Source organism: Magnolia sinica, chromosome 12 (assembly GCF_029962835.1).
Source record: "Magnolia sinica isolate HGM2019 chromosome 12, MsV1, whole genome shotgun sequence".
NCBI lineage: Eukaryota > Viridiplantae > Streptophyta > Magnoliopsida > Magnoliales > Magnoliaceae > Magnolia > Magnolia sinica.
The window spans coordinates 17514986-17542679 of NC_080584.1; the positions used below are offsets into that span (position 1 = coordinate 17514986).

At 41.2% G+C, this 27694-nt stretch overlaps 1 protein-coding gene across 7 annotated transcripts; it reads left to right on the top strand.

The window, feature by feature from the left end:
• The first annotated feature begins 299 nt into the window (after window positions 1-299).
• LOC131221034 (probable potassium transporter 11) lies at window positions 300-27694 on the top strand. 7 transcript variants are annotated; one of them, XM_058216111.1, is made up of 10 exons: window positions 302-583; window positions 1933-2144; window positions 2725-2953; window positions 7389-7634; window positions 8385-8435; window positions 12207-12467; window positions 12556-12608; window positions 14068-14182; window positions 14656-14910; window positions 26608-27694. In XM_058216111.1, exons 2-10 carry the CDS (start codon window positions 2025-2027, stop codon window positions 27651-27653), a joined length of 2376 nt encoding a protein of 791 aa, XP_058072094.1. In that variant the 5' UTR covers window positions 302-583; window positions 1933-2024; the 3' UTR covers window positions 27654-27694. The 7 variants fall into 7 exon arrangements, with proteins under 7 accessions (XP_058072100.1, XP_058072094.1, XP_058072093.1 ...); XM_058216110.1 differs by having other exon boundaries at window positions 1970-2144; XM_058216115.1 differs by lacking the exon at window positions 302-583 and adding an exon at window positions 913-929 and having other exon boundaries at window positions 1970-2144.

The following is a 27694-nucleotide window of genomic DNA, read 5'->3' on the forward strand; positions in this document are numbered from 1 at the left end:
GGACACTACAAGATGGGCCCCACCAGATGGACGGCTCTAGTGGCAAGATGGCTACTAAACCCATCCCAGTAATTCTTTAACAGATTTCCCTGGTCAATGAAAGCACTAAAAAAGAAAAGGACTCATATCTGCCTGAAATAATATAAAAAATAATAATATTTTTTCCCTCTCACCTGAAAAATAAAAAATAAAAAATATTAAAATAACGACTCTCTCTCTCTCTCTCTCTCTCAAAAATCTTGTCGTTGGTTCAGATAAAAACCATAAAAATTCTGCAAAGACCGATCCTCTCTCCCTGCAAATTTTCATGTGTGTGTGTGTGTGTGTGTGAGAGAGAGAGAGAGAGAGAGAGAGAGTTTCAACTTCCAAGCTGTGGGAATTGCCATTCCAATGTCTCTGAAACCACTGTATCTTTAATGGGTTTCCTGGATTTCCATCATGCACTGCTTCTGTGATTGTAATTGACTTTTATTTCATCCTGTCTCTATCGAGGAATCCAGTTTCAGAGAGTAAAAAAGAAGAAAAGATAAGGAAAAGATTCCTGATTTTCTTTGTGGAGGGAATCTTCTGATGCTTTTTTGAGGTGGGTTTTTGTTCTTGGGTGGTTTTAGCATTAAATGATAGTTCGAATTTTTTGCTTTTTTCTATTTTCTTTTCAAAATTTCTGTTTGGGAGATCTTTTTGTTGCCTTTTTTGAGGTGGGTTTTTTTTTAGAGAGATTTGGGTTTTTCTTTCTTTTCTTTTTTATTTTGTAAATTCTGTGGGTGTGTGTGTGTGTGTGTGTGTGTGTGTGTGTGTGTGTGTGTGTGTATATATATATATATATTTTGCTGAGGTGGGTTTTTGTTCTTGGGTAATTTTAATTTGAAGTGTTTTTTCTTTTAAAAATCAATTTTAGCATGGATTTATCTTCGGATTCCTTTTCTGAGGTGGGTATTTGTTTTTGGACTGTTTTTAGGATTAGATGTTGATGGTAGTTTTATCTGAGAGCTTTGAATTTACTGCTGTTACCAAGTGGGACATCTTTCTTGCGGTTTTTTCTGATTTTTTTTTACTGTTTCTGTATGAACTGGGAGCTTTGAATTTTACTATTTCTGTAATGGAGAGAGAGAGAGAGAGAGAGAGAGAGAGAGAGAGAGAGAGAGAGTTTTCTTTTTTTGGGTTTGTGGTGGAAACTGAGAAATCGGTTTGTTTTTCTGTCACTGATTCTTCTGAGGTGTCGATTTTTTTGTTTTTTTCCCGGGTTTAACTTTTAAGCTGAAAGCTTTCAAGTTACTGTTTTTCGAAGTTGGGAGATGCCATTAAATTATTTTTTTTTTCTTTTTGAATTTTTGGTTGGGTATTTTTTTTCCTGAGGTTGGTTTTTGAATTTTACTGATTTTACCATTTCATTATGATCGAAGCATGGTCTCAGAGCTTTAAATTTACTGTTTTTCCTCATTTAACAATGTTTTCAATCTTTTTCCAAGATAGATTTTGATGGTTGGATGAGTCGGGAAATCTGAATTCTGTTTTACAGCCATTACTGGTATTGTCTTTTTCATGTAAAGTGAGATTTACTCCTTTTTTTTTGCTGCTTTAAATGAGGTTAGGTTTGTTATCTCCGTAGTTTTCTAGATTGCGATGGTAGCATCCGTCGAAAGCTTCAAAATTTACTGTTTTCTCAGCATTTCGAGAGTTTATGAGGAGTTTCTTCCTCAAGTAGAAAGTGGTTAATTCTTGTTTGTTTAGCCAAAAAGCCAAAAAATCGCCTGTTTTTCTCCTTGTTTCATGGGTTTGCTGATTGAGAATCGCTGTATTTTTGTGGGCTAGTAATAGAAAGCTTAACTTTTCTGGTTTTTTTTTTTTTTTTCATCTCATCAGTCTGAAGCATTTTTGGTATGTTTTCGTAGTGGAGAATTGATGGATTTCTTTGTGGGCTTGGGGTTTCAGTGATCTGCTATTGATGTTGGGATTTGCTTCGATTCAGGACGTGGTTGAGTGGCCAGGTATCGGTGTGAATTCCTGTTAATTTTGGGATTTTGATGGCGTTGACGCTGCCCGAAGATGAGAGTAATAAAGGGAGCATGTGGGTCTTGGACCAGAAGCTTGATCAGCCCATGGATGAGGAGGCTGGGAGGCTGAGGAACATGTATAGGGAAAAGGTGAGATGTTTGGTTTTGATTTTTTGAGAAGATTCTTATTCCATCTTTTGTCTGAGTCCAGACGATATGAGATTCCATGTTTTCTGTAACTTACTGTTTTTGCAACGTAATCTTCCTCCATCAATACAATTCAGTTGGATTCTTTGATTAATTGGGTAAAAGCAATAGGGTTTTCTTTAAGACTATTATTGGGTGATTTATTATCTGATATTCTATGGTTGTTGATTGGGTGATTTCCATAAAGAGATCTTAACATTTCTTTCCTCATTTCAATGCCTTTCCAAACATTCTTGTTAATGATTGTTGTCTTATCCATGTACTTCTTCACATCGTTAATGATAAAAAGAAAATTTCTTGAGCATTTATTTTCTCATTTTGAATTTTTGCATCCAAGGTTAGAAGCACCTCTCGTTTGTGAACATTTTGAAATGATCCCTTTGCCTTCTTTAGCCCATGCAGGAGCAGATTTAGGAGTACGGGTTGCTTTTGGATGTTGGTTTTAGGCAATCAAAACTATTTTTACGGGTAATGTGACAATTGAACCATATGTATGTACTGATTTGTTTCATTGTTTGTGCAGAAGTTCTCATCATTGTTAGTTTTGCGCCTTGCATTCCAGAGTCTTGGGATAGTCTACGGAGACTTGGGGACATCTCCTTTATATGTCTTCTACAACACTTTCCCTCATGGAAAAATTCCTGATCCGGAGGATGTGGTTGGAGCTCTCTCATTGATTATATATTCTCTTACACTTATTCCACTCCTCAAATATGTATTTGTGGTTTTGAGGGCTAATGATAATGGACAAGGTATGTGGTGCTGGATCCAAATTTTCTCTTAGCTCCTTTTTCTTTTTCTTTTTCTTTTTCTTTTTTTATTTTGGTAAATTGGTCAGAAGAATAGACGAAAATGATAATACAAAATTGGAATTTGCATATAGCCTACAAGAGACTCAAAATACCAACCGATCCCAAATTTACAACAAATGTGAAAAACATGGTTGAAAGAAACAGGAAGGTCCCACAATGATCCAAAATCTCCTCTAGGACTTTTGTCAATCTTCAGCTGAATGCATGCTAGGCGGAATCCTCTTTCTAACATTGAAAATAATTATGTTTTCGACAGATATGACATTTTCTGCTTTTTGCAAAAACAAAACTTCTTCGCCGTCGAAATTGACTTTCATTTCCACAGTTTCCCTCACAAAAGATCGATTTCCATTTCCTTATAAAAACCTGTTAAATGGATGTCTCCACGTTTTTTGAGAGACAATTCTCACTTTTTGACCATGAACCTTTTCACATTTCCATGGAAATTATGTTTGCTGAAACAAATAGGTTTAGACTTTAGTTGCATTCTTTTCCGCAGACTTCTATTTCCACAGATATCCTCAGATGTTATGTTTTCCTTTTCAAAACTTCCTTTGGATTCCACCAATCCAAACAGGCCTAGGACAATCCTCTTCCATGATTGATGGGCCCTTGAGAAAAGATATAAAAACATGAACTCCATAATGAAGAACTATTTCACCTTTTGATTGACCACTAAGTAACCGATTGGCTACCCCGAGAAAACCATCGAAACCCTACCTTCATCATGAATAAACCTGGAGACCTGGATTTCCAGGATTTCAGATTTCAGCTTGAGGAATCAATGGGAGATGGCTTCCGTCTCTTAATAACCTTGTTGTACGGTCACTGCATTCCTCCTCTGCTTTCCAATTTTGCCTTGCATTCCTTGTTTATGCATTGGAAACTTTTTTTTTTTTTTGGAATGCTAGCATTCCACTTTCTATCCACGAGTTGTAGGCTGATCCAAATTGCTCATATGTAAGGTCATGTTGGACGGCGGACCCCCCAAAAAACTCCTCCATCAGATGACTGTAATCATCCAGTTGGGCATTTATTAATCTGAACCATTTCTTGCAGCTACACATTTTCATTGGATGGCTAGGGTTATCTGATAGGGGAGATATTGGGGCATGGTCCCACCAAATAAGTGATTATATTACCAAAAGGTATGCCGGCACTTGATGATTGCTGAAAATGACACTGCTTCTTTCAATCTAAGCATCATATGGTACCTCTTTCTTTCAGTTGATGTATTTTTCAGTTTTACTTAATGAAGTTAAAAAGAAAACATGTATGTTTGTCTAACAAGTAAAACGATGATCCTCTTCTAATGCAATACACAGTCTATACATTTTGCTTGTGCAATTAGTGATCAAATCCTTATGCAAATTCCAAAAATTAAAGCATTTAAAGCAGAAAATAGGGAGCTACAGTCTATTCCAAAAACAGATCTTTATAAAGTCTATTCCAAAACCAAAAACAGATCCTTATACAGTCTATTCCAAAAACAGATCCTTAGACACAGTCTATTCCAAAAATTAAAGCGTTTAAAACAGAAAATAGGGGTTTGGAAAAAAGAGGTTCTTTTTGGCTGAGAGGAGGAAAATGATGAAATCCTTATGCAAATTCAGAGGTTAGATTCCAAAGAAGAGGAATAGGATCTCTCGGAGGATGAAAAAGCTTGGAGGGAATTTTTCAGAGCTAAATACAATGCTAGGTTGAGGGAGGAGGAGATCAAATGGTGTCAAAGATCTAGGGCAATATGGCTGGAAGCGGGAGATAACAATACCAGGTTTTTTCATGAACGGCTAGTGTGTGAGCACGTGTAAATAAGATTTCTTCGTTAGTGGTGGATGGTCAAAGGATTGAGTGGAAGTCAAAAATTTGCGACTCGGTAGTCCAATTCTATAAAGATCTATTATCAGAGGACGGGGGAAGTAGGCAGACGCTTGATAATATGCATTTTGAATAAATTTCGACCGAAGAGGCGAACTCCTAGGAACAACCATTTTCTGAAGATGAAATCAAGCAAGCAATGGCATATTTGGGGGGTGATAAGGCCCCTGGGCAAGAAGGTTTCCCGATAACTTTTTTTTTTTTTCTAGAAATTTTGGGTGTGTGTGTGAAAGGTGATGTCATCAAGTTCATGCAAGAATTCTTTGAGAAAGGCTTAATCCCAATTCAATTAGGAGCTACTTTTATTGCCTTGATTCCAAAAAAGGAAGGAGTAGAATGTTTGAAAGACTTTTGTCCTATCAGTCTGCTAGGGGGTCCGTATAAGATTCTAGCAAAGGTTTTGGCTTCTAGATTCAGGAAAGTGTTGTGCAATGTTATTTCAAAATCTCAAGGGGCCTTTGTGGATGGAAGAAAAATTGTAGATTGCTTTCTCTTGACCAATGAATGCGTCGACTCATGCCATTTGGGGGGGGGGGAGGGATGATGTGGCCCAAAATGGCGATTTGGTATTCGGATTTGTGTCAGTTTGGCAAAATTCTCCATATTGGTAAATGGTTAGCCAAAAGGTTTTTTTTTTTTTTTTCTTTTTCTTTTTTGCAGCTTCACATATATTGCGGCAAGGCGGTCCTTTATCCCCTTTCCTCTTCATCACAAGATAGGGGGTATAGGTGAAATTGATTAAAGGCTTTGGGGTGGATAATACGAATTTTCAGATTTCTCACATAGTATGCAAATGATACACTCTTATTATGTAAGGCGGATGACTTTTTTTGTAGAAAATCTACGTTCCATCATGGTAAGCTTTGAGGTGGTTTCCGATTTGTAAGTCAATATTTCCAAAAGTGAGATGTTAGGGGTAGGCATTTCCAAAGAGAGGGTGTGGGCGTTTGTAGAGGTGTTTGGGTGCAGGGAAGCTTCTTTTCCAACAACGTACTTGGGGCCTCCGTTACGTATAGGGAGACTAGCGAAGCACATGTGGGACGAAGTTATCAAAAGGTGTTAAAGAAAGATCTAAAAATGGCAGTTGAGGTACTTATCTATGGGTGAGAGGACGGTAATGGTTAAATCATCTATGTCGAATCTTTTGGTATATTTTGTCTCTTTTCAAGTGCCCAAAATCCATTATGAAGGCTCTTGAGAGACGAAGATGGGATTTTTTATGGGAAGTTTTGGGGGAGAAGCACAAGTTCCATTTAATGAAATGGGATGGAGTTTGTAAACCAATGGTTCAAGGAGCAGTGGGGATCTTAAAGTTGGAAGAGATGAATCTAGTTCTATTGGGGAAATGTGTATGGAGGTTTGGGTCAGAGGGAGGGGCTAGGTGGAGGGAGGTAATAGCGAAAAAAATACGGGGTAGAGGAAGGGGGTGGTGGATGAAGGCTTCATCCCCATATTGATGTTCTTACTTGTGGAAATCGGTGGCATCCTTGAATGAGAGAGTGTGGATGAGAGAATAAGCTTTCATTTGAGGGATGGTAAGTGAATTAGATTTTGGGATGATAGGTGGGCGGGAGAGGTTAGGTTGAGTGAGAGATTTCCATCTTTAGCAAGGCTAACTAGGGAGGAAGTCACATGGATGCCTATTTTAAGAAGGAATCTTTCAGATGGGGAATTTGAAGATTTGATGCTTTTGCTTGAGTGGTTATCAACGATTTCTCCTATTTCATCAGAAGTGGATTCCTTGAATGGCTCAAGTCCAAGACATGATCTTTCTATAGACTCTTGAGTGCGTTGGTCAAAAATTCTGAGGTGGCTGCAATGGCTTTCCTATGGCACTACAGTGCTCCGTTGAAGGTGGCGGCTTTCGGTTGGCTAGTAGGAAGGAACAAAGTGCTAACGATAGACAATCTTTGTAAGCGGAACATGTGTCTCCCAAATGTTTGCGTGATGTGCTTCAAAGATGCTGAATCGATGGATCACTTATTCATTCACTGTGTATTTGCTAGGGACGTGTGGGGTCTTCTTCTTCAATTCTTCGGGGTTCTATGGGTGTTCCCGAAGACAATGGAGGAATTTAGGTATAGGGAAATAAAGGAAAAGGGTGTGGCGATTAACTTTTCTAGCCACCCTTTGGGCTTTATGGTGGGAAAGAAATCAGTGCTGCTACAACAACAAAATGAGTGGGCCGGTGCAAGTTTTCAATAGGGCAATTCTTAATTTGAAGGATTGGGTCAAAGCTTAGATTTTTCCATCTTTTCTTCTTGCGTTTGAGGGGCTTTTGCTGGGGGGGGGGGTGTGTGTGGGGGTGGTGTACTTTTGTATATTTGTATATCTATATGCTTTGGCTTCAGCCTTTTTATAATATATCATCATTGTTCAAAAATAAAAATAAAAATTAGTGATCAGATTCTCCAATGGCTGTTTAAAGTTGTTATCATTCCATGCTTTTATTTAATTGATTTCATTATCCAAAGCTCACCATTTTTCCGTTCTTCAGGTGGAACGTTTGCCCTTTATTCGTTACTCTGTCGACATGCGAAAATAAAAACTATCCCCAACCAACACCGGACGGATGAAGAGCTAACAACATACAGTCGTCGCACATTTGATGAGAAGTCGGTTGCGGCGAAAACCAAGAGATGGTTGGAGGCATATCTACATCGGAAGAATGCACTTCTCATTCTTGTCCTTGTTGGCACTTGCATGGTGATCGGGGATGGGATTCTTACTCCAGCCATATCAGGTCCAGTGTCCTTCTTGCTTTACATTTTCCTGTAGTTTCTTCTTAACATCGGGAATACCAAGTTTGCTTTCTAGTCCAACACCCGCCATGTGTCCTTGCTATGGTAGGAATCACAATTCTTTCACTTAGTTTCTCTTTCATTGTTTGTGTTTGTTCATTTTGTGTGGAGTTATATGTTACTCAAGCTGCGTATGACGTTGGATAATCTGGCACTCAGAAATTGTACATGTGGCATGTATTAACTCAAATAAACCAACTAGATTGTGCATCCCACTTTCTCCAATTCACAAATCCAAGATCAGATTGGTTAAACAATCCTAACCTCTGATTCATGGACACTTTTTCGTGGAAATAGGAATGTTGGATATTTTTCATTTTTAACTGTCCAATAAATGTCTACCATCCAATAGTCAGATAATCAAATAAGCTTAACTTTTTGTTCACATACATCTACATTGGTTATCATAATCTGGATGGTTTAATTTGATTAATTGTATGCCATGCATGCAATTTCTAAGTTCATGTGTATCATCCATCACACTCTGCCAGAGTATCAAAGTCTTTTGCTTTTGTGTGACTTTTATTTTATTTTTCTCATCTGTTTTATATTAATGACATTTCTTAGAACTATTTGTCAGAGCTTTGGCCATTGCTGTTATTGTTTGTGGCATCTTCAATCTTCATTTAACTAAGTTCTGTATTCTACCTTTGCACCCTCACCTGTGCTGACTTGGCATTTTTTCTTGGCAGTTCTGTCAGCTGCTGGTGGGATCAAGGTGGACCACCCCCAGATGAGTAATGGTATGTCCTTTCCCTGAAATTATAGATTCTAGTTTACATTATATGTGCATGTGAACGCATGCGTGTTTGTATGCATGCATGTATTTCAGTATATATGTACACTGACACAGATTCAAAGGGAAAATCCCATGTATTCCTTTCAAGCCCATCTTTTCTACTTATCTAAAAGTGCGAAGTATCTAAACTACAAAGGGTTTTTCAATCCTCTTCAGTCTTCATGTCGCTGACCACTTGTAGAAACGTCAACCGAAATACTATTCTGCTTGACAGTAACTGGGTCTATCATTGTAGCGTTGTCTTGTTCTAGCCTTTTGGGGTTGGCTTTACAAATCTTATTGCACTGATGATTCATAAGTCTAAAAGGATTAGCCTTGGTAGGTGAAGAAGTCTTCATATCTGTTGGGCGTCTTTGCCTGGTCATAAAGAGATATGCCGGGGTTGGATCCCGCGCTCGTGGAGCATCATCTGGTTTTGGCTGAAGGGGTCAAACCAGTCGAGAAAAAGCTGAGAAGATTAAGGTCATCTTAGGTCTTCTCCACATCCTCTTTTCAGACTTCTTCTGTAAGCAGAGTTCCCGCCCTTACCGGGTATGTCTCTGTTTTTCATTGCATACAGGTGGAACCATCTCAATCTGTTCCTCATTTTCCATTGCTTGTTGGTGCAATTCTTAGGCTGCTTGATATGACCACATTTTTATTTGATCCTTATTAGTTTTCCCACATATCGATTGTGAAATCCTCACCTGTGCAGCTCATCCGCTTCTCATGTTTCTTCCTAAAGTATCCTATGCAGATACTATGGATCCACACTATTACAGGTTTTACACTCAAATTGAAGTACCAAAAGCAATATGATGCCGATATGCTGTCTATTTTGAAGTATCTGAGTTTGATAGCTCCTAGTTGCTCAACACCTATCTATATACCATATCCAGTCAAATAGCTGGTTCCTCTTAGCACCTTTCCTTTGTATTTAAAAAATTCCATCACTATCCACATGCATGAGATCACTTTGTGGCAAAAGGTAGTCCTTGGTGGCAAGGTCTAGTTCATCAGGATGTAAGAGACAAGTTAGGTAGTGAGGTATCTGTAGACACGCCACGTTGCTGAAGGAGATAGCATATGACAACATGAGAAGAAGATTTAGGGGAAAATGCCTAGCTTTCTCTTTAAGTCACATGACCGCTAGAAACCTAGGATCCCCTGATGCCTATATTATAGTTGCATGAAGTGTGAAGTGAAGAGGAAACAGATCGGGTTCAGGTGCCGAAATCGTCTGTTTCAAAATATTATTGACTATGAAAGGCTTAGAAGCAGGCAAGTCTGAAGCGTGATTCGAAGTGGAAGAGACACCTAGTTAAGAGGATCCTACAACTGAGGCGTGTATATAATGGCCAAGTCATGATGTAATTATGAAGCCGTCACTTTTTTTTTTTTTTGGTCATAAAAATACTACAGAAGGAATTATTAAAGAATTGTATGATAGGGATTTTCTAAAGCCAATAGTTCTGTTGAATTTTGCATGATGTAAAGAAAAAAGCCCATTACTTAGTTTGACAAAACTGAACTTAGGGCACATTCCAACCATGGCCGTGGATTGTCCCTGCATTCCTTTGCTTTGCCTGTCAAAAATGCAATTAAGGCAGTGCCTTCCCAAACATGACATAGTTGCAAATATACCCTTTTAGTTCTTTGGAAAGTCTATCATGTGAAAATATTTCCTTTGTTCTAGGCATTAGTGACTTTGATCCCATAAATGTGGAACACAAGGCTGGTTTCGTTCATCCAGTTGACCCAAGGTGTATGCGCCATAGCCTAAAATGTAAAATTGCGCCGATTAATGATCCTAACCATTGTTTGGAGACTGCAAATGGATAGTCAAAAGAGAAAAATGACCGACCATCTACAATTTTTGGAAGACATCCAGTCTGATGGTTAGGATCCTCAAAGGGAGAGACTTTATAATGTAGGGGCATTTTCACACTGGGCTCAAGTGGGGTCGCCTGTGGGATGTAGGGGCACACTCGGGATGGGTGACCCATGTGATTTGGGGCCCACGGGGTAGGTCTCGTGTTCGAGACTCCTCACCAGGGGTGATTAATGCGCATTTCACACTGGGCTCGAGTGGGGTAGCCCGTGGGATGCGGGGACACACTCAGAGTAGGTACTCTAACAATTCGAGCTTTTAGAGCAAGTGGTTAATTATCTTGCATCAAATGCGGGGACACACTCGGGGTGGGCTATGAGATAAATGGATTAATTCGCCATACTCTAACAATTCGAGCTTTTAGAGTAAGTGGTTAATTATCTTGCATCAAATGCAGGGACACACTCGAGGTGGGCGGCCCATGTGATTTGGGGCCCACGAAGGGGGTTCGGCTGAGGTCCTAAACTCAAGAGATGTGAGGCCTGGGCTATGAGATAAAGTGATTAATTCGTCATACTCTAACAGTTCGAGCTTTTAGAGCAAACGGTTATTGTCCTGCATCAAATATTAATGCAGGGGCATTTTCACACTAGGCTCGAGTGGGGTCGCCTATGGGATGCAGGGGCACACTCGGGGTGGGTGACCCATGTGATTTGGGGCCCACGGGGGAGGTCTCGTGTTCGAGACTCCTCACCAAGGGCGATTAATGCGCATTTCACACCGGGCTCGAGTGGAGTAGCCCGTGGGATTTGGGGATACACTCGGGGTGGGCGGCCATGTGATTTAGGGCCCATGAAGGGGGTTCGGCCGAGGTCCTAAACCCATGAGATGTGGGGCTTGGGTGATGAGATAAAGGGATTAATTCGCCATACTCTAACAGTTCGAGCTTTTAGAGCAAGTGGTTAATTGTCCTGCATCACTTTAGAAGGTCAATAGTTGGATGGTTAGGACTTGGGATAGAAGATCAACATGATTCTTTCAAGCCATGGGCAATCCAAGCTGGGGCCATATGATGGAGGCCCAGATCAGCGTTCTAATTGTCATATTTCCTGTGCAAGTGACTTGCATTGTAATATGATGCAAATGAGTTGCACTTTGTCATTTCCCTATTGGGCTTAGATCTTTCTGTACAAACAACAGCATAGCGATGGCATATACTAGTGTATATATTCTCTAGGCATTCAAGAAAGCATATGCTATATTCTGACTAGAGTTGGTTTTGCTCAACCTAACCTCACTACATTTTGGTTTTTCTCGAGGGAAATTGCTTTTACGTCATTTCTTTAAATTTACGAAACTTATTTCCTGGTCAGGGGTGTACTAAAATTATTCATGTTATTCAGAGCTTTGCTAAGTGCACACTTGTGTGCAGTAAAGCTCATGTACACGCCACACGTGCCAGTATGGCACATAGGTGCAAGATCCTATCTATCCATCAGGTTGGTCTGAACTTCTACATGTTTTCTCAAAAATAAATCTGGTCCACTAAGCATGTGGATCCCAATATTGGAAATTGGTGGATGGGTTACAAAACTTTAGCCAAGTTTTTCAGAGCCATATGTTTATTTTGCAAATTGTGGCCGCCTAATGAGTGGATCAACCTAATTCTTGGGCTAGGTCATCAATATAGTGGTTCCTTTCTGATGGATGGATTGGCTTTTAGACCTATCTTGACAGGCTGGCACATGTGTGGTGTGTACATAAGCTTCTTGCACACGCATGTGCACTTAGCAAAGCTCAATTAGCTTTAGAAAACTCGAACTTGTGCAGTCACCTTGGTTTACCTGCATTTGAAGTTATTAAACCTGCATATGACTAATTGCTGTTCCATTCTCAATGTCCCAGATGTAGTTGTCGTTGTTGCCTTAGTCATCTTAGTTGGTTTATTTAGCATGCAACACTACGGTACAGACAGAGTTGGATGGCTTTTTGCACCCATAGTGCTCCTTTGGTTTCTCTTAATTGGAAGTATTGGAGCTCTCAATATATGGAAATATGATAGTTCTGTTCTGAAAGCTTTCTCTCCAGTTTATATATACCGTTACTTGAGACGAGGAGGGAGAGAACGATGGGCATCCCTCGGCGGTATTATGCTTAGTATCACAGGTACTCTCATTTAGGATTTCATTCATTTTCCTTACAACCATATCTGTGAATCATTATGTTCACTTACACTCGAACAATGTCATTGCAGGCACAGAAGCACTCTTCGCGGACTTGTCCCATTTTCCTGTATTGGCAGTTCAGGTAAGTTGAAAGTCATCCATTCAAATGCGAATCGTAAGTTCCATGTATCAGAACATTTTTTAGTGTTTGGATCTGCTCAGTCTGTACATCAATAGGGCCCTCAGATTTGGTGATCTAGACTGTTGATTTCTTGGGCCCCATTTATTTATTTTTGGTAGGTAAACTGGGCTGAAACACGAGACTTAAAGTGTTGATACATACTTTTTCTACCATTGAGCTTCTTGATGGGGATGTTGAAAAAAAACTTCTAGATAGGAAGATCATAACCGTCCAAGACCATGTGTTTCTTTTTCTTTACTGCCTACCTGTAGAGAGGCAATTGAAGGATTTAATTATGCCTTCAAGTCATGGAGGTTTTTGAGCATGTGGTTATGAATATCGGTATTGGGGTGTGTATTGCTCAACCACGCCCGCCCCCCCCCCCAAAAAAAAAAAAAAAAAAAAGGAAGAAGAAGAAGAAAAGATGATAAGATACATTGCATAACAGGTTTGGCCCTTATTGGACCGCATCCATTGAAATTTTATTTTAAGCCAAAGAAGGGAAAAATATCAGAAAATGGGAAAAATGAGATATTTAAGAATCTATCTTTTCTTTCTTTGTTTTTTTTTTTTTTAAAAATGTATTTTTGAAATGCATATAATTGTCTATAAGGCCATTTTGATAAGAATGTTGTCTATCAGCTTGATATGTTGAAAGTCAATCAAATGGGTCCTAATTGACTGCAAATCAAGTGTGATTTGGTGAATTAGGGCGCATAACATCGAAATACAGCAAAGAGAAGATGAAAACATGAAAAAAAAAAAAGATAAAAGAAGCGATGGTTTTACCCTTTTTTTTTCCGATTTTTCTCATAATGGTCCACTCTGCTTCAAGTCATTGAATCCCACTCAAATCCTTTTGTTCTGATCCCAAAAGTAGGTCTAGATATCATCAAAAATGACTTTCTTAGCTTCCTCCATGGTGACATGAAAAATTAGAAGGAAAACAAAAGAAATTTGAAAAAAATAAATAAATAAATTCAAGTTTGGGCATTTATGGCCATATCAGCTATATCGGGCTTGTGTTGGTGCTGACACGTCTTCTATCGGCCATACGGCTTGATATGGGCCACTATGGCCAATGTTTTTTGGTTGGGCAGATTCGTTCAGGTGTCACATATTGTATAGTCAACATGGATCCAGTATGGCCAGATCTGCTGATATCTTATAGACATTCAAATCTATGTTTTTAAGGCATACCAAATCCATTGTAGGAGCATCAGATTGATGGACCGGATTATCAAACCATGGGCCGCACCTGTATGGACTTGTGCATGGGAAACTTTTCACATTGTAATGCATTGGGGCACTACGGCTCCTTTCTAAACATTAATTACTGCTATAATGAAGTCTCTCTTCTACACTGATATATAAGAGGATGTCTCTCTCTAGTTCTCAAAATTTCTGTCTTCTCATGCAGATAGCTTTCACTGTAGTAGTGTTCCCTTGCTTGCTTTTGGCATATTCAGGACAGGCTGCTTACCTTATGAAGAACACGGACCATGTGTCAGATGCTTTCTACCGCTCCATTCCAGGTGAGTGTCTATTCTTCTCATATTGTTTCCTAGAGGAATTATAGGAACCTCAACCGAGGCTATGCACAACATACTTGATTTTTCAGTTTGTGCAACTGGGGCCATGGTTCAATGGTCCACACCATTTATTGGATGGGAACCCAATGGATGGACCACACACCAAGAGATTTCCCAATTATAAGATCCTTGCCACCAGTCTTTGGCCCTTTCTTAGACTTCATCCCTTGTCTATTTGCAGGCCACAAATGGAAAGGGCCTTTCTTCAGTCATACTGGTGTGAGTTTTGGCATGGTCCAGCCAATACGGGTTCCAACAGATCAATGGTTTGGTAACTTAACCATGGCCTAGACTTGCGCAAACTGGAAATCTGACTACACTGCATATCCTTTACTAGAATTTCTATAATCGTCTGTTTCTCATTCAGAAGTTGTTATTTCCTCTTATGAGTGTTGTCAACACCCCCTTCTGTGTAGATGGAATATACTGGCCAATGTTTATCATTGCAACAGCAGCTGCTTGTGTTGCTAGTCAGGCCACCATATCTGCGACGTTTTCAATAATCAAGCAGGCTCTTGCACTCGGTTGTTTTCCACGGGTCAAGGTCGTTCATACATCGAAGAAGTTCCTCGGTCAGATATACATACCGGATATCAATTGGGTTCTTATGATTCTTTGCATTATTGTTACTGCTGGATTCAGAAATACCAGTCAGATCGGGAATGCTTATGGTGAGTTTATCCATGACATATTTCATTCAATTCCTTTGCTTTATACTCTGCTCATAGTTCTAAAGCATGGTGGTTTGACTTGAAACTCAGTTGAGTCAACTCAACTTGATGGGATTACGAGCCGAGTCTCTTGGAGACTCGCTGGAGCGCTTGACTCGATTGGGACTTGATAAGACTCGTTGAGTCTACTCGAAAACTTGGTTGACTTGATTTGTCTCTGTGTTGTTTGACTAACTGACTCGCAAAGTCAACTTATAAATGTTTTGCTTTCAAGATAATTCAAACAGTAACCTTTGCTCTAGAAAGACAGTGCTGCTACCACCACCCCATTGACATCAGCTTTGTTTTCTGAATATTTTACCATAGCAACTTCCAAGAAATTTAAGATTTTCTCACCTATCTACATACTTTAAATTTGATTGTTAAAATATTGAGTCGAGTTGAGTAAAGACTCAGTTGAGTCTTTGAGTTGACCCCACCGGGCTCGACATCAAGTCCAATCAAGTTTTTGAACTATGCTTCTGCTTTGTTTTCTCCTATTTCTGCAACTAGTTATGATTTGGCTAAAAACTATTGTCGTAGATATGTATGCCCACTTACCATGTTCGCATGATATTAAGCACATACCTTTTTTTGTGGAAATCTACTCCCTTTCGCTAACTGAATGGATTTTCTTGTTTTCTCCTTATTTTATTATTATTATTTTTTTTCTTTCAAAAAAAATCTTCATTGCAACTTTTATCTATGTATGGGCCATAATGATCAGGAAAGTGGTGGAGAAAAAATAATAATAAAATCTTGCCATGCTGTTTTGCTTTTCTATAGCCATGGAAGGTTAGCTCCTCGTGGAATCTGCAAAGCTAGTTCACCTATTTGAATCTCCAAATCAAGTTGACTGGATTGTAATATCCAACTTCTAAGCTCACCATATCTCTGACTTTGGCTGCGGAAGTGAATCGGATTTTGAACATTCAGTTTACTTAAGAGAAATGACAGAAAACTAAAGATGTTTCCTGGTACTCATAATTGGGATGTACAGGTACCCTTGAATCGCAGTCATATTTTTCTCAAGACCCAACTAAAAACATTGTAATTGCTAGTCGATCCAAACCCTTAATATGGGCGCCAAGGAACGGAATTATGAAGGGATTTTTGCAAATAACTACCTAAATAATAGGGTTCGTGTAGATCACATAAAAAATGATACGTTGCAAATAACTGTTTTTTTTTTTTTTTGTGGTAATAGTACATACCCATTGTCGGTTAGTTTTTTCTCACGGCTATTACCCTTCTTTTTTTTTTTTTTTTTGCATATTTTTGAAAGAAAAAAAGAAAGAAAGACAAAACCATCCCTATTCTACAAACTCATTAATGCAGAGGCATTTTCACATTGGGCTCGAGTGGGGTCGCCTGTGGGATGCAGGGGCACACTCGGGGTGGGTGACCCATGTGATTTGGGGCCCACGGGGGAGGTCTCGTGTTCGAGACTCCTCACTAGGGGTGATTAATGCGCATTTCACACCGGGCTCGAGTGGGGTAGCCCGTGGGATGCGGGGACACACTTGGGGTGGGCAGCCCATGTGATTTGGGGCCCATGAAGGGGGTTCGGCCGAGGTCCTAAACCCATAAGATGTGGGGCCTGGGCTATAAGATAAATGGATTAATTCGCCATACTCTTAATAGTTCGAGCTTTTAGAGCAAGTGGTTAATTGTCCTGCATCACTCATTCTCTCTCTGCAACTAAAAATTAAAAAAATTAAAATTACTTCGTGATATGTTCCATACGGAGGAGAATTAAAGGGTCTATGTTCCTCCCATGGAAGGAGAATTTTATGGTATGTTCCATATGGGCATTTTCATCATCTTCTAATGGTTGCCAATGGAAGTTTTGAAAAGCTAGTGGAATGTTGGTATTTGCAATAACGGCGAATTAACAATATGGTTATTTTGCAAATCATATATTTTTATGTGGATATTTGCAAATACCCCATTATTGATGTGGGAATCTGCAAAGACCCAATTACAAATTGGTTTTCCACTTTGTTAATCTACTTGTTGAATTGCAATTCAATAGAACATCCAAACTCACCCTTTAGGTTGTAATGGATCTCCATTGAGTAGTTTCGCTATTTGGTCATAGGTCTGCTCATTCTTCCATAAACCAAGGGACCACCTCTAAACTTGGTGGTTGAACCATTGCTAGTGTTGTATTCCTGAGTAGGAATGAAAAAGGTGGAGAGCTTAGTTGCATGATCCTTTGAAACAGGTGCTGCTCCGCATTGAATCGCGCTTTGGACTCCTCCTCCTTGCATTTCCTAACTGTTTTAATTATGAAAATTTTGAAATAGATGGTTCCCCCTTCTCGCCCCGAATCTGTTGCCGCTTCTATTCATGCTTCGTGCAACTATAGTGGAGAGCCCTGATGGGTGTTTGAAGGGGTTTTGTGAAGGTCCATTTGCACTATTTACAAAAGGAGTTTTGAAGGTGTGAGAATGATCTGCGGGTTATACGCTTCAGTCAACCTTGGAGCACCTTGTACTTACCTGAGGTAGTTGATCCACTCTCTTTATGCACCCTAGATCTTTAGGGGCCTCTTGCTTCTACCTTCTTTGTCATCCATCTTTGGCCTACCCTTGAGGTCAAGGATCACCATTCACCACAATCGGCCTTAGCGACTTGCTATTGCTGCCACCTCTTTGAATCCTATTTAAGGATGGTGCCTTTAACCTTTCTGTATCAAGATGATTCTCTGGAGATTCATGATGATAAACTAAGGTGGTTACCCTAAGAGCCTTGTCACCCTAAAGCATGTGAGCTGCTAAAGCATATAGCTTTTAAGACAGCATGTCAGCTTTTGAGAAAAGCATGTCAACCTCCAAAAAGCTTTCATTGTGGGATGTTTAAAGGCAGTCAAAGAGAGGGAAAAAAACCTTTGGAAGAGAGGAAAAAAACTCTAACTAGGGCCTGAAAAACAAACAGGCCCTAAGTGATGTCCTAAATTGCATACAATACCTTTGGAACAAAGGGCAAAAGATGAAAAAAAAAAGAAAAAGAGATGACCCACGGTCTAGAGAAAGGGCCCACGGCCCTTGAAGACGCCCCGTATTTTTCTATAGGTCAAGGGAAGCATAATTCACAAATTTATGGTTTTTCCTATTCCCGTTCTTGAGTATTTTGACCTTAGATATTTCTGGACCGTAGGCCTTTTCTCTCTAGACCATGGGCCGTCTCTTATTCTCCTCCTATTTCTCTTATTATTTTTTCTTTCTTTTGTTTTTCCTCTTGTTGCTCTTGGTTCCAAGGGCATTTTATGTAATTTGGAACATCATTTAATATAAATAGGAAGGAGGGCTAGACATCTAGCCCTAGTTAGATTTTTTTTCCCTTCTCCCAAAGGTTTTTTTCTTGCCCTCTTTGACATAGTATCAGATAGAGGGCCCACGGTCCAGAAATATCTACAAAAGCGTTTTATGAAGGTACACTGGTGCTCATCACCGTGGACTCTTAGCAAGTTTCTAAGATCAAGTTGTTGCTCCAAGGGCTACCAATGCTGGGAACTCTAGGCCCATTTTACTTGATGACGTCAATTCCCTTTCTTTGGGATCTGGGTATCAAGGCATTTTGGAGACTAAACCTTCTACTTTTGTTGAATTCCCCATCCTATACCTCTGGGCGTCTCTCGAGGATGAGAGCTTCATTATGACTTACCTTAGTGACCCCCTATCTCACCCACTCCAAAGACCCTCCAGATCCCGCCTAGGATCCCATTTCAGCCTTTTGTACCTGATGATTGCAGATTCATGATAACAAAGTAAGGCGGTGACTTGAGAAGCCTTGTCATTCCAGAGAATGTGAGTGGGTAGAGCATACCTGGAAGAACTCATCACTTTTTTAGAAGCTTTGTTTGTTAGGTGTTTCCTGTTCATAGCCTAATAGGGCAATAACAACTTAGTGATATAAGAAACCTTGCCTCTAAGTGGATCAGTTGTCATGAAGCTATAACCTTTTTTCAATAGGGGGATGGCTTCATCATGAGCATGTGATATGGCGACTTTGGAGTTATTATAGTCAGGTCATCAAAGTTCGATGCATCAAGTATGGTCCATGAAAAGATTTAAATATTGGACAATATCGAGTTTGAGTCGTCCTTTAATGAGCTTAGTTTTGTCCTGATTCGGTTTGTTACAGAAAATTTCGGCCCACTGTAGGCTTTGACTTGTTTGGTTTGTCTGAGAGAGTGATAGTCTGAAACCAGGATTTAAAGCTTGGTCCATGGTTACCTGGCCTCCCCTTCCAGGGAGATAAAAGAGCTGTCAACTTGAGCTAGTGATTAGGAGAAACCGAGGGGTCATTTGTGTTAGAAAGGCTCACATACCTTGTATAGCTAGTATACCTTGTATAGTTCATTTCCATAGGTAGAAGATTCTGATTTTATTATTTTCCTTGTATGGATGATTGTAATCTTTATATATTCAACTTCTTTGGGTTGTCTCAAATATAGAAAAGCTTCAGCTCCTCTCGGCTTTCATGGTATCAGAGCTTCCCTGATCCGAAACCGCCCCTGCGTCGTCCGGTCACCACCCTTGCTGCGTCGTCCCCCATCCCTGCTATGTCCGGCCACTGTCTTTGCTCCTCCGATCGTCCCTGCGTTGTCCGGCCACCCCTGCTGCGTCGTCCAGCCATCCCTGCTGCATTCGGCCACTGTCCTTTCTTGTCCAACCGCCCTTGCGTCGTCCGGCCGCCCCTGCTGCGTCGTCCGGCGACCCCTCTGCTCTAGATCTGCTTGTTCGAACCCTGTTCCAGATCTGCTGTTGCTCCAGATCTACTCGTCCGAACCTTGCTCCAGATTTGCTCGTCCGAACCCTGTTGCTGTTCGAACCTGTTGCTGTTGCTCCATATCTGCTCATCCGAACCCTCTTGCTGTTGCTTCAAATCTAAGTTTTCTCCCTATTGCTGTTGTTATTCCGCCATATCCAGAAACTGCAATTGCTTGGGTATCTCCTGTTGTACGGTACATCTAACACCTTCTTCTGCTACAACTCTTTGCATGCTTTACATTACTTCAGATCAATGGACAAGGACTTATCATGGACAGAGGCCCCACGTTGTAGTTTTGATGGTACCAAATATTCTCTATGGGCCATCCATTTTCAGAACTTCCTCAAGGTTCGTGGTTTGTGGGGACTCATTGATGGATCTATTCCTATCCCCACTTCCACAGATGCCGACAAATTAACTGATTGGGACATGAACAATGGACGGATTATTACCTAGATTCTCGATTCGGTCGATCGATCCATTGCTATTGGCCTCACACCTCATCGCATTGCTAAGGCAATGTGGGAGCATCTCCAGACAATTTATCAATAGAGTAATGCGGCCCGGTTATACCGCCTGGAACAGGATCTCGTTAACCTTATTCAGGGTGATGACATCATTCAATCATTTTACTTCAAAATTGTCACTATTTGGACAGAGATGGCTATGATGGATCCAACATTTCCTCATGACTTTAAGATTTTCCAATCTATGCGCGAGAGTGGGCAAGTAAGACAATTTCTTGTGAAGCTACATTCGGAATTTGAGCATTGTTGGGCTGCTCTCTTGAACCGTAGCCCTCCTCCTTCCTTGAATTCGGTTATTAATGATTTATTGACTGAGGAATAACGACTGAAAGTTCTCTCTCTTCCTTCCTCAACTCCTGGATCATCTGATATAGTGCTCGCTGTGTCCACCACTACACCAATACGTGGTTCCATTCCTTTGACTTGTCGCGGCTGCAACAAGGTGGGTCATGTTGTTGCTCAATGCAAAGAATGGTGTGCTTGTTGTCGACGGACTGGTCATGGTATTCAGGACTGTCGTACACGTGCCTATGCATCTTCTTTCGGCCGTGGTCGTGCTCTTTCTGCTACTGCTGCCAGTATTTCTTCCGAGCCATCTGTTAGTGATTCTCCATTTACTGTTTCTGCTGAAGGTCTTTCATCACCTTTGACTCGTGCAATGCTCTAGCAAATTGTTCAGGCCCTTTCTGCGGCCGGGATGTCAGGTATATCCCCATCTTCTACATGGTTCTTTGATTCAGGTGCTTCCAATCATATGACTGGTGCTGTATCCCATCTTCGTGATATTCGTCCCTACACTGGAAATCAGGCTATTTCTACTGTGGATAGCACTAGACTACCTATTCAGTTCGTTGGATCATTGACTTTCTCTCCTTCTACTCATCGCCAGTTCACTCTTCATGATGTGTTTCATGTCCCTAACCTTTCCTCCAATTTAATTTCAGTTGGTCAACTCACAGCCAATAACTGCTTAGTCATATTTTTTCACAACTGTTGTTTTGTGCTGGATCTGGCAACGGGGAAGGTACTTGGGATGGGTAGGCGGCATGGTCGTCTGTACGTGCTGGACTTTGATCCATCTGTCACTCCGGCTCGTTGTTTCTTTTCTCCATCTTCATCAGATATTTGTTCAGCAAATAAATTGTGAAAACTGTGGCACTTTCGCCTGGGTCATCCACATTCCAATCAGTTAAATCAATTATTTTCTTCTGGCATGTTAGGAAACGTTTCTCTTAATAAAAAAGATTTGGATTATTCTTATTCATCTTGTTGTCTTTCAAAAAGTAAGTGTATTCCTTTTCCTCTAAGTATTACAAAATCATCTTCTATGTTTGAACTAGTTCATACAGATGTTTGGGGTCCTTCACCTATCATGTCTCTCTCTGGGTTACGTTACTATATTATATTCATTGATGATTTCACACGTTACACCTGGATTTACTTTCTGCACTCGAAGTCATAGGTTTTTGAAAAATTCAAGATATTTCACTTTATGGTAAAGACTCAATTTCAAGTTCCAGTACAAACTCTCCGCTCTGACTTAGGGGGGGAATATCTCTCAACCGATTTTCGTACATTTCTTTAGAGTCATAGGATTATTCATCAGACCACTTGTTCTGATACTCCACAACAGAACGGGGTGGCTGAATGAAAAAATCGCCATATTGTTGAAACTGTCAATACCCTAATGACAACTATGATACTCCACAACAGAACGGGGTGGCTGAATGAAAAAATCGTCATATTGTTGAAACTGTCAACACCCTGATGACAACTATGAGTGTTTCTCGTTCTTTCTAGGCGGAAGCAATGTTACATTCAGTCTACTTGATTAACTGGATGTCAACCAACGTTCTGAACAGTAAATCTCCATACTATGTTCTCAACGGCTTACCTCCTACATATTCCACATTTCGTGTTTTTGGTTGTGTCTGTTATGTTCACCTAGCTTCACGTGAGCGTAATAAACTATCTCCAAAATCGATCAAATGTATGTACTTGGGATTTGGAGAAACTCAGAAGGGTTTTCGATGTTATGATCCGGTCATGACATGTTGTTTTTCTTGAATATATTGCCTTTCATTCATCTCTTCCTCCTCCGCATGCCCCAACATCTCCTGGTCTAACCACCTTTCCTGATATTCCTTTTGCCTCGAGTACTCTCCCTCGTCCGTTGCAGGTTTACTCGCGTTGAGCACGTACAACTCCACCACCTATTACTCAACCCAAACCTACTGTACCTGTTGCAAATCCTGAACCTACCTCGATACGTCGTTCCGATCGTGTACATCGAGTGCCTGATCGCTTGATATGCTCTATGTCTGCCATGAATGCTACTCTGGATACTGTTTCTATTCCTACTTCATACTCTCAGGCAGCTACTCATGATTGTTGGAAGAAGGCTATGGCAGAAGAACTTGCGGCATTGGATGATAATCATACATGAGACATTGTCACTCGACCCGCTGACCAACAGCTAATTGGTAGCAAATGGATTTATTTTGTTAAGCTCAAGTCTGATGGATCATTGGATCGATACAAGGCTCGACTTGTCGCTCAGGGATACAAACAGGAATACAAAATTGATTACGATGAGACATTCGCTCCCGTGGCCAAGATGAAAACTGTTCGTACTCTTCTGGCAATATTTTCCGTCCGCTCTTGGCCACTTTCTCAGATGGATGTGAAAAATGTTTTTCTTCATGGAGACCTCCAAGAAACAGTATATTTGAAACCTCTTCCTGGCTCCTTAATCCCTGACAATAAGGTATGTCTCCTGAAGAAAGCCCTGTATGGCCTCAAACAGGCACCTCGGGCATGGTTCCAACGCTTTCACGATGTTGTTACGGGTGCTGACTTTACTCAAAGTAGTCATGACCCATCATTATTTTTGCGCACCACTGCTCGCGGAATTGTCATTGTTCTCGTCTATGTTGATGATCCACTTCTGACTGATAGTGATGCTACTGGCGTCTCGGCTTTAAAGGAAGTTCTACAATCCTCCTTCAAGATGAAGGACCTTGGCCATCTCACATACTTTCTTGGGCTTGAAATTTCACGTTCTAAACGTGGGATCCTAGTCAGCCAGCGTAAATATACCAAGGATCTTCTCGCCTTGGCATCATTGACGGATCAAAAGACAATTCAGACTCCCTTAGAACTTAACGTTCAATGTGGTCGTGATGATGGTGATCTCCTTGCACAGCCTGACTTATACCGCCGTTTGGTTGGGAGTCCGGTTTACTTAATTATGACTCGCCCTGATATTGCCTACGTTGTCGAAGTCGTCAGTCAGTTTGTTTCTACTTCTCGGACTCTTCATATGAATACGGTGTTGCGCATCCTACGGTACTTACGTGGAACTCTAGATCAATTACTATTCTTCTCTTCCACGGCGACTCTGGACCTTCGTGCTTATTCGGATGCTGATTGGGCCAGTTACGCTCTCACACGACGATCTACCACTAGCTACTGTGTTTTTCTCGGTACTTCTCTTATCTCTTGGAAGTGTAAGAAGCAGGCTACTGTTTCCAAATCAAGCACAGAAGCCGAGTATCGAGCGATGTCCACTATGTGTAGTGAGCTTATTTGGTTACGTGGACTTCTTTCCGACTTGGGTGTTCCTCTACAGAATTCTACTCCACTCCATGTTGATAATCTAAGTGTCATTCAGATTGCCTCTAACCCGGTTTTTCATTAACGGACGAAGCATATTGAAGTTGACTGTCATTTTATCCGCGAGAAATTTCAGTCTGGGCTCATTTCTCTTCCACATGTTGCATCCCATGATCAGATTGCTGACATTCTCACTAAGTCCCTCACTTCTGCACATCACTCATTTCTAGCTGGCAACCTAGTACTCGTCGATGACCCGCATTAGTTTGAGGGGGGATGTTAGACAGGCTCACATACCTTGTATAACTAGTATACCTTGTATAGTTCATTTCCATAGGTAGAAGATTCTGATTTTATTATTTTCCTTATATAGATGACTGTAGTCTCTATATATTCAACCTCTTTGGGTTGTCTCAAATACAGAAAAGCTTCAGCTCCTCTCGGCTTTCAGTTTGGATGCATGGATATGGTTGTCATGTCCATATATCTCTAAATCCCATTCACGGACTTCAATATGTTGGTATGTCGTGTTTGTATGTATATAAGGGTGAGATGTTGTGCTCGTATTCATGGATAAGGGTGTCCATGGATGATGCCTGCTGCCTGCTGCATGTAGTTTTTGTGATGAGAAATCCAACTTTTACTGCAGAGATGCATATTGAAGAGGTTAGCTACAACACGTGCATGTGTGAGAGACCCGGGCCCTATAATATGGGTCCTAAAATGTGAAACATGTTGTCCTGGAATCAGGCTGTGTACTGTTGGGTTGCATTTGGTGGAGTACAGTTATTGTAGGGATGTGACGTGAGAGCATTTTGTGTGGAAGCCTTTGTCCATGGACAATTGCATTATAGCCTCCCAGGTGGTCACCACAAGTGGACCCCACGTTGTAAGTGATAGCTGCATCCTAGTCTGGGAAGTTCCCTTGGACATGGACATCCATGTTTTGAGTAGAGCTTACTACGCGTCCAAACAGCCACCAAGTCAGATCAGTTATCACTGAGCTTGGAGCTCTTTCATTCACCATTTTAAGCTCTGAATGGTTCAATCAAGCCCCGATTTGTGACGGTCAAGTGCTCCCCTCCATTTTATTTGTATTGCTAGGAGTCCTAGTCGAGTCTTCCCTTACGACATTTGTTCACTATCTCACCTTGGTATCTGGTCAGCCTCATTCCTTCTTCTTCCTCGGGCATGAAGGTTGATTGTTTGTGCCCCTTTGGCTCTGATCATCATCAATGAGAGAATCCTTACCCCATAAAGCCCTATGCATGGATGAGGAAGTAATGGCAACCGCTTTGTACGGAACTTGTCCTTCGACGAAGGTCTTTCTATATGTTATAGAACTTGGTAGAGAAAGGTTATGACCTAGCTGCTTAAAAGCCTCCACATTATATTCTGATGATGGGATTGCTCCTGTTTGGCAAAAATGTTTATGGCCTTCTGCCTGCTAGTGCTACCAGAGAAGAGGATCAACTCCTGAAGGTAAAACGAGTCTAGGGTCCTTGAGGCTGACTAGAGACCCTCACGGAATCTTGGGGCGATCTGAACCCTTGAAAACTTCTTTTGAAAATTGTGGCAGTGGTTAGGGTTCACAGTTGTTGCTGCATGTGGACCTTCACAAAACACCTTCAAATGGAGTGAAATGGCCTTCTTTAGGCCAGAAGGAATTGAAGAAATTTCGCCACCTCATCGAAACCTCGGATCTTGTACATGTTTGCCTTAATGGCACTTGGGCTCGCATGTGTATGGACAGGGCTCCATGTACATGTGGACTCCGCAAAACTGAAGACCATAGATTTGAAATTTTAGTGAACCATGATTCGTACAGCTGGCCCCGAATACTCAGGACGTAGCTATTTCGATGATGATGATGATGATATTTGTTAAGAGTGGGCCTCGGTCTTCAAGATTGAAAACCCATGCACACTCTACAAAGATGTGGCCACCCATCTGAGTATCATGTCTTTTTCTACTCTGGTTGAATGCACATCTAATGCATATCTTTTTAATTATTTATATGTTAGGAAACCCTGAAATTAAATGTAGAGAACCCCAAAAAGAAGAACAGCAATAACAAGAGGCTGAGTTGCCTGTTTGTGATTAACAGGGAACTTCCTGTTATGCATTGAGTTTGTGCTTGTGGGGCCCAGGTTGTTTTATTGAATCCATTCATTTGATGCTCCCCATCAGTTGGTCAGCTCTAATCTTTTCGTTGTCAGCATGAAAATGCATGGTTAAGAAGAAATGGACCAGCTATCAGTGGAGGAAAGGCCAAAGATTCAATGGCTAGGATCTTCCAATTTCGGTGATTTTTTGGGCATGGTCGGCCCCCATCCTGATGGGGGCCATCAGATCAAAATGGATTTAGATAAACTTTTATTACGAATGTGCAATAACGAAATTACTTTGCAGTTTGCATTGTTTCTTTATTTTTGTTTTGGAGTTCTGTTGAGTATACTTTCAGCTAATCAGCGGACACTGACAGCCATGCTTCAGGTGGGCCACTGAATGTGGGTTGTGCAGATGATCATCAGCATCTTCTGAAATTGTCCCTGTTATCGTATGTGTTTGGTACAATGGATTAGTTTACCAGACTAGTTTTTTTGTCAGGTCATCTACATAGCTGGGTGGTCCACCTGATATACGGCTTGATGTTTCTATACACATGATAGGCTGTCCTGTTTAAGCTTCTCTCCAAAAGCCAAAAGCATTTAATAATCTGTCCCTTGTGAAACAGGAACGGCAGTTGTGATAGTTATGCTGGTAACGACGTTCCTGATGATCCTAATCATGTTGATGGTCTGGCGGAGCCACTGGATTCTGGTCGTGATCTTCACTGCCCTATCTCTGGCGGTTGAACTTACCTACCTCTCGGCTGTGCTATTCAAGCTGGACCAAGGTGGGTGGGTCCCGCTCGTGATCGCTGCATGCTTCCTTGTCATCATGTATGTCTGGCACTACGGGACAGTGAAGCGGTACGAGTTTGAGATGCACAGCAAGGTATCGATGGCGTGGATCCTCGGCCTCGGCCCAAGCCTAGGCCTAGTCCGCGTTCCTGGGATTGGTCTTGTGTACACCGAACTGGCTAGTGGGGTCCCTCACATATTCTCCCACTTCATCACCAACCTTCCTGCCATCCATTCCGTTGTCGTGTTCGTCTGTGTGAAATACCTCCCGGTCTACACCGTCCCGATTGAGGAACGGTTCCTCGTGAAACGGATCGGGCCCAAGAGCTTCCACATGTTCCGCTGTGTTGCGAGGTATGGATACAAGGACCTCCACAAGAAGGACGACAACTTTGAGAAGATGCTCTTCGACAGCCTCTTCGTGTTTGTCCGGCTTGAGTCAATGATGGAGGGCTGCTCTGACTCGGATGAGTATAGCCTCTACGGGCAGCAGACCGAGAAATCGGTCGACTTCCTACTGCCCGAGAGCAGCAACACGGCCTCGTCATCCAATATCGAGATGACCCAATCGTCACAGGACTCGATCATGCCCGTCAAGTCGCCATTGCGGGCCAACAGCCTGCTGAGGTCGTCGGGGCAGACGAGCAGCCAGACGGAGGTGGATGAGTTGGAGTACTTGAACAGCTGTAGAGATGCCGGGGTTGTACATATTCTCGGGAATACGGTGGTCAGGGCGAGACGGGATTCGGGTTTGATTAAGAAGATCGCCGTCGATTATATATATGCATTTCTTAGGAGGATTTGCAGAGAAAACAGTGTTATTTTCAATGTTCCCCATGAAAGTTTGTTGAACGTGGGGCAGATTTTCTATGTATAGATTTCCTTAGATCAATGGCATCCTCATCTTTATTTTTTTCA

Bases quoted from the DNA above. Each gene is read 5' to 3' on its own strand.
- LOC131221034 (XM_058216111.1), top strand. From the start codon at position 2,025: ATGGCGTTGACGCTGCCCGAAGATGAGAGTAATAAAGGGAGCATGTGG. The intron at 14,183-14,655 runs GTGAGTGTCTAT...CCTTCTGTGTAG, and splicing joins TTTCTACCGCTCCATTCCAG to ATGGAATATACTGGCCAATG. The intron at 14,911-26,607 runs GTGAGTTTATCC...CTTGTGAAACAG, and splicing joins TCAGATCGGGAATGCTTATG to GAACGGCAGTTGTGATAGTT.